Below are 17,021 nucleotides of genomic sequence, written 5' to 3' on the forward strand. Positions count from 1 at the left end.
TTTTATAGTGTACTTTAAATCATTTATTACACTTTTGCCGGCGCTCGCGGGGAGGTTTTTGCGACCCTTACACAACAGAGCCGTATTCAGTGTAAGGTCCAGTGAAAGGCAAATCATCGCAGCATTTCGAGGACGTTTTTCTATAGAAAACGTAATGAATATTCGCGGTGTTCACCACGTATAAAAAACGTATTCCGTATGTCGACATTTCTTCCCAGTTTGTCAGTAACCTCCCATTATCATCATCAACCGAGAACGATTCACTGCTGGATGAAGGCTCCACCTAGCTCTCTCCACTATTCTCGGTCCCTAGTTTTTCGCTACTACATTTATGAGTTCAAGTAATATCTGTAGTCGTTTAGTGCCCCTCGGGTACCACTGTGGGACGGCATTCGTCCACTCGCAGAGTGACATTTCCAGCCAATTGCCATTTTATTTGCGTAGCGACTTCTATCACTTCGCGTAGGTACTCTTTCTTTTGTGGTCTTTCCGCATTATACCCAACATACTTTTTCCATGCCACGTTGCTATTCGTAATTTATGAATTTCTTTTACATAAAGAGTCAATGTTTCAGACGCATACGTGGTCACTGGCGGTACACATTGGTTGAACCCTTTAAGCTTGAAACACAATGTGAGTCTGCGCATTATAATATGCTCTCCATAATGTTTAAAAGTGCTGGCGAGAGTATGCACTCTAGACGAACACCTTTTTACAATTTGAACATTTGATAGGTACTTAGTGTTTATGCACTCACACCAATGTAGTTGTGATGGTATCATATTAATATTGAAAATTTTCTTAATCTACTTCGCTTTTTGATTCACTTATAAATAAAATAGTTTAGATATTAATTATTATTTTATTTTGACCGGACTATTTACCTTCAAGTTCGATGAGAATATTCGCCCGCGTCGATTTGTTATGTTGTTATGTATTTACAACTTAGTATTCCTCTTGTTATTATTCAGGATTGGTTGTGGGGGATCAAAACCTCTTCCTGCCTTTATGATATTTGCCTCTTTAATTGTTTACATACTCGTACAAACAATATTTTACAATGACTTACATTGTTATAGTTAATATTTAAAAAATCTATCATGTATTTACACTCCGAGGTAATGCAAATTATGCCTTTATACCAAAACCGCCCCTGTGCACGAGTCACAGTTAGGGGTGGCAATATATTGGTTGAGAACGTATCGTCTAGGGGTGGGCAGAGGTGCCTCGCCAGACAGCCAAATATAGCAAAGGGTGTCCGGAATGCTAATTCCGAGTTTTAACCCAATAACGTGTAATATGATTGACTCGTATTCCATACGTATTTATAGAACAGTCATCTTCAAATATTAACAATCAAATCAATATAAAAATAGCCATTTTATTGTATGGTTACTTTGAGTACTTAGGTATAATTATATATTGTATTATTTTTTCTATCGACCGGTGCATATCCATTCAATTTAAATGTAATGAAAATATGATACAGTTCTTCAGTAGCTACATCTTTATTGGTATTTATTTACTGGCTTTTAATTAGTTAAATTGATGTTTCATTTATGAACGTTTGCTACCTTCTACCTTTCAGTTGTTATGGCCTAGGAAGGGGTCTTGAGGATGCGGTATAGTGTGGGTACCAATGATCAAGCAGAAATCTGAAGCAGAAAACTGTGTTTATTTGAATATCTGCCCATCAATTCTATACACAAGACTGCTTTTTATCGAGGGTAGTTTTTTTTGTTGTATCCAAGTATTAGCACTTACTGTAACAATTACAATAAGATAGTTGTAATTGTTAAAATAAGTGCTAAGTTTCAATAGCACCTCTCTAGGCTGTGCTAAATTTTAAAGAGATATATATAGTTTTGACTGTTTAGACCACAGGTTCCCAACCTTTTTCGGGTGGCGACCCCTTTTTATAAAAGCCATGTGACCCGCGACACCGATGCAACTGAAAATGGCATTTTTAATAAGGTAATTAAAAAAAATAACGAAAATAGTTTTTTTTAAGCATAATTTTATTTTAAATTATGTTTAATAATTAATTTAATGGGATGGTTGAAATTGCATAAATTCGCGGGTTAGTTTTTGTTAACGCCAACCTCATGTCATTCTCAACATTTAATATATTTCTTTCTTTTGTTTTTATTGTGTTTTTTTAAGTTTTTATTACAACAAGAATAATGCTTTAATTAAGATGTATAATATCCACTACATGTAATTGTTTGTGTGTTAATTTCTATATTTACAGTTGATTGTAGTAATAGTTATTTACATAAATATTAGAATTTACAGTAAACAATACGTTCGTCATTTTGATTGAGATGTATTTTGCGTAACTTTGACTGTTATATCTAAATTTCACGTAAGTATTATATTTTGCAGTATCACAGTTCACTTACCGTAAATAGATGGCCGTATAGCATTGTGATAAAAATAACGCATCGTTCGTGAACAGACAATATTGTTTTTAATTTTATTAGATCCAATAAGAATATTAGTTTGTAATTGATTAGTATCAAATATCTGATAATAACACTGTCATTATTATCAGATCTTTGATAGGTACGAATTAATACTCATGAGCACCCAATAGAATTTTATACAAATATATACGTTTTGATTGTATTTCTAATTTACTTACCTATATATGTTGTATTACTTATTAAGTATTTTTGAGTGTTTTAATTAGATAATATGTTTTTGATATAAATAGTATACGACCATTTAATTCAGATATAACAAACTTCTCACGACGGCTTACTGCATAAGTACAAATTTTAGGACACGAACTAGAGTCAATCGAATATTGACCCTCGTAGTTCTCTATGTCAGTGGTTCCCAAAGTTGACTGCGCTCCGACCCATCTAACAAAAATTTCCAATCTTGGGACCCACTTCTTAGCTGTCTTAGAGAAAAGAGGGCATAAATATCGGTAATGCTCAGATTCCCTAGTGGCGAGTCGTGGAACTATTTAATGCTGTCTTATTTGTTCTAATTGAAATAAAAAAAATATTTTTTATAAGTGTTACCAATATGAATGAAAAACAGTTGAAATAAGAAACACAACTTAAATAAAAAAAAAATATTACTTAAATACCTACACCTGCAAGGTTTTTTTACAAAGTTATTTCAATGGGAAAGCATGTATTTGTTTCTTATTTTTCTTCATCACAGTTTTAGCATCAACTTCAACTTTAGTTACTTTTAGTCGCAGTGAGTTTGATATATCCAATTTATTTCGGTATTTAGTTTTAATGTTAACCATAGCCGAAAATCCGACCTCACATAGATATGAGGTAGTAAAGAGGAGGAGGACTTTCATAGCTTCATCGAACAGGCAAGGATAATTATCAGCAACTGAGAGCCAGAATTTCGTTAACTGTTTACGATTGAAACTATTTTTCAGTGACGTATCTTCTGATAAATCAATGAGTTCTTCACTTGCTTTTGTTGGCATACTAGTTGGTAAGTCGTCTTGAAATGGGTTACAAATCCAACGCAACGAATCAAACTTTTTCATCTCTTCCCCAAAATAGTCGTCAAAGTTATTTATTAACAGTGATAAATGACTGGAAATTTCAGACAGTACGTTCATCTTAGGCTGTACTTGGTTTTCAATGATAAAAGTATACAGTGGCGAGGGCCCACTCAATATTTGCTCGCGACCCATAGTTTGGGAAACCATGCTCTATGTATTTATTTATCAATGTATTCTTATAGTAGTGAATACATTATTGCTAATTGTAAATAGAATACTATATACTAATTTTGTAGTGATCGGTCAAATTTATACGAATGGCCGTATAGGTAATAATGGTATAATGTAGATACTATTTTTTACTATATTTTCATATGAAGAAAATGAAACTACCAGGTGAATATTAATGTTACTATTGAGCTTTTGTAGCTGAAATAAGATAGTGTCAAAATGTCTCGTGTGCGCCCTACTATATGACTCTATTCGTTATTGGTTCCATTCAAAGGATTGCACGCTTCATTTTTGAGCATTCCAAGCAATGTGCCGAATGCGTTCCCATAAGACCAGCGGCTACCAAAATGGTCTGCGCGAAGCCGCTATGAAATTTATTAAGAAAAAGTTCAGAACATCCGTTTACATTTTACCAATCGATTGCTTAATCTGCAAACCGGCCAACTCCATTTGGGCAAATTGTTCAGGAAGGAGAAAAAACTTAATAATTTTATTATGTATCGACCGGAATTTAACAATTCCAAAATTTTTTTGCAAACAAGCTGCACTGTGAATTAATATACTATTTTAGGTTCCCTTTTATAAAGATTTTTTTTTCTAAATAGTGAAGTTGTTCCATTTATGATATTGGAGTATGAAAGTGCGAGATTTTATTTTTATTAAAAACCAGCCAGATACTTGTACCTACAGAATGAAGAAATACACTAAACGAATAAGTTTTTTTTTACTTTATAAGTCTTTCAACTTTTGGACGATGCCGCGCGTCTTTGTACCCGTACCACACCGTTTCTGTCTGACCACTTTACGTTCTCGTGATGTTGTTTCTATGACTATTCACATTGAGTACACAGAACATGTCAAGGGGACGACAGTCCTATAATACGCATTTAGGAATGGTTGGAATAAAATATGAAAATATATTTATTCATGACCACGCCCATTGACGCCCACGATAGCCGAGCAGCTTATGCGTTGACTAATAATATCGTGGGTCTCAGGTTCGAATCGTGGGTCTGGAAAATACACATTTTGTTTTTCAACTTGTGATTCAATCTGAGTATGGACCTAATAGGTTGAGCAAGTGGCTAACATCCATTGTCGTAAAAACAAAAAATCTAATAACTATTTTTTTTATTCAACGAATAATTCACAAGATTTAAGAATGCAATATTCTAAGTATTAAACATGGATAATTTTGATAACACTTCTGGAAAAATGTATTATAACCAATAGAAAAAATCTTTTTGAAAAAAGTAAGACACCCCGCAAGAATCGAACCTGCATCTCTCGGGTATGTGTTTTCAAAATTATGTACGTTCAAAAAAAAATCTCTTATCCCATATGCACTATTAGGATCGGACACGGTCAAAAGAAAAAAAATCATTACAATTATTTAAATATTTCTTGCATACAATGGGTAATTAATCATTAACATTTGGTTGCAAAACGATTGGAAGGACTTTTGTATAACACTCTAATGATTGATTTCATAATAACCGTCAATATAACCGAATTAAATTTACTGCAAGATCGATTTTTCGACAACTCTGTAAGGAAAACAAGAAAGTTAATATTAAGTGTTAAGTTCATATGGACGATATTTAATATAACATAAAGTATTTATTATTTGTAATGATAGTGAAAAATATATTATTTAACACACACAGCCATCAGAAACTTTTACATAAGTGAATATACAGAACGCATATTTGGAATAAAGAATCTACACTATTGGGCTACTCTTCATTCCGGAAATAATATCATTAATTTATAGTGCTCCGACAATTTTAACACTCTCGGTTTAATAAGGAAGAAGTGACATGAGTGAACTTTGAGAAGCGCTGCCATACGGATGAGATGCATTGAAATTTATTCGATTCCGTCGCGAGATGTCTCCAATTGTCGCGACTGGAATTGCTGTGCAGCTGACTGCAGTTTGTGATCGGCGAACTATTTTTTGGAACGTACGAATATTTCGCATGCTCGATGTTTGAATTTGATTCACTCTGATATCCATTTAGACGTTAATATGAAATATGCTGTAGATTTTTTTACCACTTGCGAATTGAGATGCCTATTGCAAAATTTTATTATGTAGCATATCCCTGACTCTATGGGAGTAATTTCGAATGTTATATTACTAACCCAATATAAAAGTCTTCTTTTTACTTCTTTAACCAAGTCTTAGTTGGAGCATATTATTCAGTGGCGAGAGGTGGAGATACGCTGACAAGATTCGACATAAATAGTGCTCAATAAACTTTGTCCGTCATACGTATTTGTTTTTATTAAATTAAGAGTACAATTTACAGATGGTGTTGGCTAGTTTTTAAAAATCAATTAAACGCTGCCTAAACCAAAAACATAATAGGTTTTGGTGTATTTTTGACGATACGGAAAATTATGCACGCCTTTTCATCTATTCTTATTTGTTTTTGTTGGATTAAGAACACATAATATTACACATATTGTTGGTTCATTTTTTTCATTCATTAAGCTCTGCCTAAACCAGCCTATAAAATGTAAAAATATTAATATATCTATAAAATATTGAAAGTTATCTATGATTTAATTGCATAGTTTTAGATATTTTATAGATGGACGAGTACTTTTTGACTATTATCTATCATGGCTTGGTTTTTACAGGGTTTAATTGAATTTTAAAAACTGACAAACATCATCTGTAAATAATTGTAGTCATATTTCAATGAAAACAAATATTATGACTGACAAAGTTTAGTGTGCAATATTTATGGCTGATTTTAACAGCCTACCTCCACCCTTCGCCACTGAAATTTTTTTGACATAAAATAAAACTAACGGTATCAGTCGATAATAAAGTACTCGTCACAAAAATAGTTGTCATAAACTACATAAACTGACATTAACTGAACATCATAATTCATGATATATTAGATTATATCGTGTAGTCGAGCCGTACTAGTGTAACAAAAAACAACCATAAAAATAGCTCTGTGTTTATTAATCAAATTATTTATATATTAAAAAAAAAGTTGAATATTAATAGGTACTATCAACAGAAGGTATTTGATGGAATTAGAATTTAGTAGTTGAAAATAATAACACATTAAAATACAATTAAAAATAATAACGAACAACTACAATGGGCACCACACGGCTCCTTGATGAATCTATGTCGCTCGCTAACACAAACATAAATCCCTCATAACCAACCAGCCTAGCACCACCATGCTCGGTCTTAAACAAGTGATCACGAGATCCTTCATTTAGATTTGAAGCATCAGCAGTTTTTTACGCCTGGAAATGTCTCAGGAGCAGATAACGAAGGCTGCGGTCGCCGTGCATTCAAGTGTGCTTTAAATGAATTTAAAGAGATTTTATTATAAAAAGTGCCCATGAGAGAAAACAGTACGGTGAATCATTTTAATTAATAAGTATATAGGTAGTACAAAAAACAAAGCTAAAACAATACGTACATTCAACAGTATGTGAAGAGATCTTCACATCGGCAATAAGACGCCGCATTTTTTCCCGTGACATAGAACTAACCTGCCATTGATTATGAGCGATTTGGGAGGGTAACGGCATTGGCCTGCTAACCAAGTTTATTTGGATATTTATATATTTCACATGCCTACATACGCGAGGGTGAACTATATTATGATGGACATTGTTTTATAAATTCATGCAATCTGAGCAGTGTGATTGTCCGATAATGTATCTTCAATTTTATACTAATTATGTATTATCTTTTTCTTCCAGTGGACCTACTGCAAATGCTGGAGTTCAATGTGACAGTCACCTTCCCTGCAGCACCTCTCTTGACCGTCATCCTGGCGCTCGTTGGTAAGTTTATTTCAGCCTTTTACTCAAATGTGTGTGGATTTTAAACCAGATTATGGATTTATTGTTTTAAACAGAAAAAAATATCTCTATTATCCATATATATATTTTATATATTAATCAAAATTTTGAACTACCAATGAACCTGCATTTCGATCGGGGTTTAATAACTACAATAAGCGTCAACATTTGTTGAGTAATTTGTCTATAGAGGTTTTGATCCATCTGATATTTAGCTATCACCGTGCATTGCCCGTGATACGTTAAAATGTAAAATAAACAAAAATGTATATATCCAAAGTAATATTATGTAAGATAGCGTTTCATAAGTGAAATTTAATAATGCCAAAATGACAGTTACCTGGACGTCCGTTACCATGGAGACAAATTAATAAACAAACGGAATCAAATTTCGTAAATTCGCGAAAACGTCAGAATAAACTTCGGCATTAGAAGACAGCACGTTCAAAACTATGTCTCTCATAGAGTAAAACATACTAGAGAAAGTATTGTCTGGCTATATGAGGCCGTTTTCTATGTGTATGAAGACAATTTTCGCCCATAGTTTTAGACTACGAGTCGAAAAATAGTATTCTGAGATAATTTTATTCGATAATGAAAACTCTCTTACCTAGGTTATATCTAAAATGTATATACTAAAACGATTTTCTTTCTCAGTGAGTATCGGGATTTGTATTATTCATATACTTAGTCAAAAATCATACACAATACGTATGTATGTATTTTACATTCTTTTTATTGAACATACATAATTTGAAAACACTTTTGAATAAATATTATATAACCGATAGGAAACATCGTTTTTGAAAAAAATACCCAGGAGGAATCAAACCTGCATCTCACGGGAGATTTTTAGTAGTATTTTTGAAATATGCTCCTTTGAGTGACTTGGATCAATGTTTCTTAACCTTTTTTCATCCGCGGAACGAATGACGTTACGCGGTAAGCATTTACTTCACTAATTTGTTACCTGTCACTCTGGATTGATTAATCAGACTTAAAGTATTCCGATAAGCCTATAATATTATATATATATATCGTTAGTTCATGATTTAGGGGTTGTCTAACGGGTGGACTGATAACATGAAAACGTCCGGTAAGATATAAATAGTTACCGCAAGAAATGCGTTCAATATATTCAGAATATATACAAAGCGTTCAATGTGCTGAAAAATCAATCAAAACGCCCTAAACGCATGCATTACAAACCTGTCATCCAAAATCGCACTCATAAACCATGCTCCGGAACGCGTGCGAGCAACCCACATCCTCCGCACAAATCCAAACACTTGCCGCCGACTTCCGGCGCCGGCGTCGGCGGAAGCGGAAATCCGAAAAGATAAATGGCGCCGAGGCTGTTGCGCGCGGCAACAAGTAGAGCCTCTGGGGCGGCAACAAGTCGCCTGTTGCTGACTCCCAGACGCCCACCGTGACCTAGTTTCTCCTCGGCGCTTGTTGCTTTTCGTTCGGGTCCTTCTTTCTCGGGCTGTTTTCGTCGGATCGCTCGCCGCCCATCGTAGACTTGCCGGCGGGCGATTTTGTTTGTTAAATTTCGACTATGGGCAGTATCAAATGAACACAGTTTCTTATGTTATTTTAATAGTACTGAAATATAAACACATTTCTTTACTTCCATGTCAATGTTGACCTGTATCCCTGATAACTAAAGCTTCTGATTTATCTACTTTTTTTATTTAGCGAGATTCGAGAATTCTCTAAATCAAGAGTATATTTGGTATTCTCGAGAATTCGACATTGGTTTAATGATTTCTAGAGAATTCAGGAAATTCTCGGGAATTCGACACTATTATGTAATTTTCCGGCCATTTTTTTACCGTCGAATTTCTACAGTTTTTTAGGTCTTCAGAAATGCCCAGAAATTACGTTCAGAATTAAAGACAGACCCTTTTTTTTACCGTGAAATCCAATTTGTCTTGAGAAATTACATTATTTAAAAAAAATCCGATCACCAGTTAAATCAGTTTATCGTCATTTATCGCCTTTTCTGATTAATTCTCGAGGATTCTTGAGACGAGATTTCTCGATTACAACCTCTATAATTGATAACTATGTTATAAATAGAGAACATCAGTTGTTTTTCTCCCAACGTGCTGAGTTAACCTTCCATTCGTAATGCCAATTGATTTTTATATATTATAGTCACACATTGCTTGGTGTATTTTAGTTTAGGTTCTGTTCATAAATATTTTTGATTATAATATGTCAATTGTACTAGTTTAATCCCCAAGATCTATATCATAATAATTTTTCCCTGCGTACAACGCATTATCCATAATTTGGTTGTTATTTTGTATAATTTTTATGAGGACTGTTTTCTAACCACTATTACTATTTTTAACTCAGTCAAAGATTAGAGAAGCCCATAATTTGATCAAGGATTGAAAAAAAATAATACGTTGAATTAATATTATTACAAATTATTGAGGGAACGTGTATTGTATTTATATGCAACATAATCTGAAATAAAGGACGACAGGATGACAGTTTACCGATTAAATATTTAATCTATTAATACATAGTATATCAATTAATATTCTTCATGGACGTAACCCTCATGAATAGGTACTGTGGAACTCTAGATCAGCTTTCTCCAACTTTCTCTAGCCTCCGTAAGCCTTGTCGTAAATGCTCTCGGTCTGGCAGTGAATTAATTCACTCTGCCCCTTTTACTGCTCACATTACACCCAAAACAATTATTCCCTTTTTATATATTGCATTTTTCGAAGCTTTCTGGGTCGCTACGAACCATATCTCCAAATAATTGTATGTAAAACACGGCGCAGGCACATAGAGGATCGGTGTCGAAGCATAAGTTGTGTATTCCGTCCAGGATACTCTCAGGCCTCAGCAGTGGTTGTCAGTACCACTGTACCATCATTTTCTTTTCAATGACTTGTGAAATACATATTATATATATTATTTTTTAGCACAACAGGCCACCAGGTACATTGACAGTAATAAAAGTGAAACAATCATAAACACATCCGTACGCCGCCAATGTCCGTAATCACATCTAATAAATAATAATACTTATATATGATTTGTGATAATATATTCCCTTTTCTACCCCCACAGCATAATATTGACAATAATAATTATTACACTCAAGGGCTGTTTTTGTATGTATACTTAATAAAGCTCACCAAATTGTATTGAGCGAAATATGTGCCGTAAACAATATTTTTTTAATACTTGTGATGAATACCAAGTGATACCTATATTTTATGAATATAAATACTTTGGAAAGACCTCAGAAAAATCCTGAAAAAAGTGACGCAGGGCTTGCACGTACATCTATCGGATTCCGACCAATGTAGTGTACACCACACACATATTTTAGTTAAGTTAATAAACCCTATGTCTGTGCAAATCTTATATGCATAGCTGAACGTTTTATGAGGAAGTTAACCGTTTAAATATGAATATATTCTATTACACACCACCGTTTACACTACAATTTCCTCATTCTAAAAATATTCCTCCTCTCGCGGAGAACACAGCGCCACGGTTAATAAACCCCCCATAAAGCTGCTCACCTGTGCCGCAGTTAGTTGTGCGTACACCTTTTCGCCTCTTTTATTTCGACCATCCCCATTCCCAACCCTCTTACCACCCCCCGTCAGGATCTTATGACCTCGATTTTCTGACTCGCTTCCTCCTAAAGCCCCCCACCCCTTCGCTGCGTGGCAATGGTTCGTCGCAAATGGCCGCATTAAGAGGAAATAAACGTATGCCTTAGTTTTGGCGTAGCTTGTTGGATCCTGGACCGCTGTTTCGGTACAACTGATTCTGTACTAACTCATTCATCGATATACAAGAATTTAAAAAAGATTCGGTGTTTACTGGTGATAACTGATGATAACATCGTCATAAAAATATAGCAAAAGTTGTATATTATATTTTTCCGCTCAAGGTCATCGATACATACATACGATACATCAAGGTCGTGGCACGATATTATGAATATTTATCGTAGTGTAAGTTAATTATTCTTATACTTTTAATGCAATACGGTAAACGGTTTTTGTAGGAAATTTTAACCCCAATACTTGCTACTTTCACCACCATTCCGTGAACTTAAGGAACTCCCCTCGTATGTAGATATGGTTTTATTCTTTTTGTTTTTGTTATATTTTAGTTTCACATTTTTGGTACATAGACTCTAAAGACTTTGAAGCCTTCAATTTTAGAAAATAAACTTGCACTTTTAACAAGAGAATATTGGCTATTCTTCACACTTGCAATATTGCGCTTGGGTTGGCCGGACGGTCGTCGTTATAATAATAATATGAACAAGGATTTGGTTTAAATGGTTTGTCACCAGTAAATGCTTTTTGGTTGGTCATAATATTTTCAAATTGTAAATGCATGACAGTCGCATTTAAATAAATTTTCACTGAAGTGTTCTAAGTTGTTAAAACAAGTATTTGACGTAAATCGCTTGTCATCAGTTTTCTCACCAGCATGGTATTTTTGGGCGGTTATAACCTCTACTTGTAAATTCCGAAATATCGTATTAAAATGAGATTTTAGCAGTATTATGTCATATTATTGCATAAGAACAAATATTGCCTTTAAACATATTTCGTATATACATAGTTTATGGAAACGGCAAGGCGGAAATAAAAATCATATATTTCCGTAAATTTATAATAATAAATTAATACTACTAATAGGCACATAATGCGGTTCTTCATTTATAATTTAACCCGAATATTAGTCATTGGCACTCCACTCATTATTACGAATATTCTTGCAAATAAGCATTAAAAGATTCGCCATCGCTGTTCTACTCGGGTAAAGTCGTATGTTGAAAATCCTTTTAAAATATTTTTCAAGGTATGCTTGGATTCAAAGCATACAACTAATAGGCTGAGAAAGTAGTTAACATCTTGTAAAAAATGTTAATAGACTTTTGAATTTGTCCAAAATCTAGATCGAATTGTAGAGCCACTATATTTTTATTTATTAAAATTCTTATTGTGGTGTTTTTCCATCTCACACACCCGGGATTTATCTGGTTAAGCCGAAATAAACGGTCCCTCATTCTTGCCTTAAAAAAGGCAGCGAGCGAAAAATTTCTCTAACTCACTCGTAAACTGGGCCCACAGTTAGCGGGTTATTTGTAAACATAAAAGTATGTGAGGCGGTTGCTGGAGTTCTTGCCTGATGCGTCTTCCGGCTCCTGCTCGGCTCATCGCGAATGAATTGCTACATCTTCAGTAAGAAGAAAATTATTCACTTAAATTTTTTTAAACATATTGTCACAGTATGTGCGTATAGAACAGCTGTAGCTACTGATAAAACCCTTTCTACGCCGTCATTTTTTTAAAATTGAGTACCTAATTATTTAACTGCGGAGAATTTTGATTTTAATTTATGTACGGGTTAACAATAATTGTAGTAATTATAAAACGTTTGTATTTGCACCGCATTTATATTTGCATGCAAATATTATAAGATTTAGTCATACTGAGGTAGGATGCAGGTGGCTAAATTGGTAAAGCGCATTGGCAGGAATCCGATGGATGCAGATTCGGGCTATGGCCGGCGTCATACTGTTTTTCTAATATATATATATATAAAATTGAAGTAGTAGGTATCTATTTTGATTTAATAAACAATAATCGATTGCCAAAGTAGCTTGATTTGGAAGAGCGCTGATGAGCGGGTATTAAAAGTGGCCAATAGTTAAAATTTGTCGCAATTAGTATGTCACTGCGTAGCATAGAGGTAATGCGCGGATGGGGGCGTAAACCCGGGAGATGCAGGGTTCGATTCCCTGCCGGGGTGGCTTACTTTTTTCAAAAAAAGATTTTTTCTATTGGTTATAATATATTATTTCTCAGAAAGTGTTTTTCAAAATTATGTATGTTTAATAGATATATGTCTTTGAGGTGTTTCCAAATTATTTTGCATTCTCAAATCTTATTAATTATTCGTTGAATAGTATTAAAAAAATCTTCTATCATATTAGGAGTTTACCCTTCTATTGTATTTTCACATTTTATAAAGTTTTTTTTTTTTTTTTAATAAAACTTTGACGGTCTCGTTTTAGAGGGATGAGACCGCTGTAGTAGGGTGGCCAGGAGTTGTAGATGGAGAGTCGTCAGGACGAGAGATGAGAAGCCGAGATTTGGTGGTTGCTCCGATGGATGGAGAAGCGAGTTTTTATTGCAGCAGTAAACAGTCGGTACAAGAGTTATGTTACAATACTTATGATACTGTTCCGAGGTCCGAGTCTCGACAGAATGAGATGCTGTGCGGAGCGATATATTGACTGAGAGACTAACAGTCCGGGAAGTTATAATCGAGTGACATGGCCAATCAATTATGATTCGCCATTTATTGATAGACACATATTGAATAATATGTTGGAAGGACTATGTAATAAATTGAGGATCAGCTATTTTATTGAGTGTGTGCTAATTGGACATTTCGCTGACTATCGTTACAATGAATATTATTATGAAATAATATTATAATTATTAAGGTCAGTTATTTCGTTGAGTTTACGATAATTGGATACTAAAAGATTCTACGTGAAAATGAATATTAATAAATAATATTATAATTGAGATCTGGGTCACAGGAATCCGATGAAGGCCACAAAACATATTTTTTATTTCTAATGGTTTTAGATATGCATTGATTAATTAAATCACTTTCAAAAATAAATTATCAATACATAGTCTCAAATTGCTAGCTTCTTATTTTCCGCTAGGCAGAGAATTTACCTTAATATTCAAATATATTTGACTACCTACTGATTAGTTGCATTCTTAGTATTTAATCACACTATGTATTATATATTCTCTACGTACAATTTTCTAGTTTTTATTTTTATGACATTGTTGTTTTCTTATTTCTTTTGTATTATATTATGTAATCTCAAATATCTCATGATTTTAATTTTGATTCTACAAGCGAAAATGAAACACCTAATAAATAATATTTCCGTCCCTTGCGAAGCATATGAGAAGCACCACAGAGTGACGGTTGTTACGAGTTTTTTTTACGTTGTTAAAAATTTGACTAGTTCATTGGTTGGTTCTGGGGTCTGGATGAAAAAAACATTGAACATACGTAAGATTTGCACCTGAAACCACTACGCTGATAATACTAATCGTTTTAATTGAAAAAATACGATTGATAATCAACCATTTTTGGCGGTATCGCAGGACTATTGCAGGGCAACGATCCGGGGCCCGCCGTAACCCAATTTGGGCGGATGGCACTCGGTACTACTACCCCCGCCCTTCGCAGAATTACCCGCCGAGTCATTTCATACCCGACTGAGCTTTGGGTGGGAGGGTGTCTTGTAGGCGGCGGTTTTCTACCGCGGCTAGGGCGGTTTGTATATTATTACTTCTCTCTTCGCGTTTTGAATATGATTACATGTCTCATTTAATTTTTTTGTACTTGTTTAGTATGTATTACGAATGTAGCGTCTTCTTTTTCAATATGATGTCACGTTGCCTTATGTGGCGGCGTGATCCAATATTTGGATATAAATTAGCAGTGGGTAGCTTCAGTTTCGGCGGTTTCACATTTTGACCCTATATAATATAAACCACCATCTAACTACATCATTCCACATACAATCTAACCCCGTGTCTAGGGCTGTTAAAATATTGATATCATCTGACCGTTTTTTGGTATCGATACCTTTCTTTTTATAAGAGTACTTCTAGAAAAGAGGAGCACGAAGAAACAGGTAAAAGAAAAATACCCATAAAACAATAGGCTGACACAAAACTGGCGAGCAGGATGAAGAAATCGTCACGTTCGCAGTATGATGTTTTAAAATTGGCTCTTGTGTCGACCAGGATCCCATTTGACTCCATCATCGTGACAATGATGTGTTAGCTTTTAACTATGGTTGCCATACTTTCACAGTCAAATCCAGATACTCAGCTCCCTTGAAAGGTGTTGGGAAAAAGCTCACTTTCGTGTAAGGCATAAGCTTTTACATTTATATTATTATATTGTATCTATGAGTTATATCGAAAAAAAAACAGACATTTTATTAAATAAACCATATTAACACCATGGCCGAGCGGTAGCGTATCGGTCTAAACGGTCATGGGTCTAACAAATTCACATCTAGTTTTTCACAATTTATGTTAGCAAGTGGCTAATACTCATTAATCGTAAAAACAATAATCTGTTAATACTACATCCACTCTATGGAGGCCCATAACGGTCTTCTTAGGATCGGACTTGGTGATGTAATGCAATATAATATTTTGTGCTTAGATATCATGAATATATACAAAATGCTGATCATAAAGCAAATATTTCGAAATCACAGTCTGAACAGTTTAATTTTATTTTAGTTACATCCATTTAAACACATTTTTATACGAATTTGATGGATAAATACTTCGATAATTATAAATTAATATTATTTTGCGTTGAATTTAATATGTATTATTAGCAGTATTTATACTGTCCTAGTAATTATCTAATTTAAAAGAACTCTCAAGGACTCAACTCTTATGAAAATTTCAACAATAAAACGAAACAGTACATTTAGTACGTCATGCATTATATGCATCAACATCAAAGGCAAACCATACTACATAATTATGTCCCACTATTTTGTCTTTTTCGAAAGTCCAGAAATAGTATACCTATTTGCAATAATTGATAGCTAACGAATTTGGAAGATTATTAAAATGAAAAACAAAATTAAATTTTCTACTTCCCACGCGTATACTCATATTTTTTTCGGAAATGTAGCTAGACCGGGTTTGTCCCGATTTATAATGTTAAGTATTTTCTTATCCAACAGATCGATTAATTTGAATCCTAAAACACAACATATTGTGTTAAAAAAAAGTATATATAGAGCAGTGGGATGTGCTCCATGGATGGCGTAAATGCGGAGCATCTCAAGAAATTGTCTATTATGGTATGATACATTTTATTTAACTTAACTTCTGAGCGTTCTAAATTATTAATATTTTATGAATATATCACAGCTACCTCGGTGTAGTACTACAATCCATATTAATTATTCATCAACCGCACACAACATTCAATTAGTTACAAAACCCTAAGTATTTTTTTCAAGGGCGTCCCTTCTAGTAAAAGTCACCACAAGTCACTTAATGTAGAGTATTCATAATGTTTAGACAAGATTAATATTTTTTATAGATACCGGCCATCGTAGTCCAGTGATTAGAGTACTGTCTTCTGATCTACAATACATGTACCTGATTTCGTTGTTTGTTATTGTTTCTCTACATTACTGTCATTGCGTCGCATGGCCTGATGTAGTGTTAAATGGAAATAATAATAATATATTATCATATCACATGATATTAAATGAATTGGGAGCGTTTTCATTACTGTTATGTCGGTCATCGCCATAAATAACAAAGATAAAGTCTTTATTTTGTTTTAGACATATTCTGTTCTATTATATTCATAATT

General features: G+C 33.9%; 1 protein-coding gene across 2 annotated transcripts in view; it reads left to right on the plus strand.

Annotated features, from left to right (window-relative positions):
- LOC147074653 (membralin) overlaps positions 1-17,021 on the plus strand; it is a 462,448-nt gene that overhangs the window by 159,755 nt on the left and 285,672 nt on the right. For both annotated transcript variants that reach the window (XM_085943738.1, XM_085943739.1), the window contains exon 8: positions 7,458-7,541. In XM_085943738.1, the coding sequence (XP_085799864.1) occupies positions 7,458-7,541 (84 nt within the window). The remainder of the gene's footprint in view (positions 1-7,457; positions 7,542-17,021) is intronic.

The sequence above is a fragment of the Rhyacophila brunnea genome, unplaced genomic scaffold (assembly GCF_057557595.1).
Source record: "Rhyacophila brunnea isolate RB1 unplaced genomic scaffold, BYU_Rbru_1.0 scaffold_16, whole genome shotgun sequence".
NCBI lineage: Eukaryota > Metazoa > Arthropoda > Insecta > Trichoptera > Rhyacophilidae > Rhyacophila > Rhyacophila brunnea.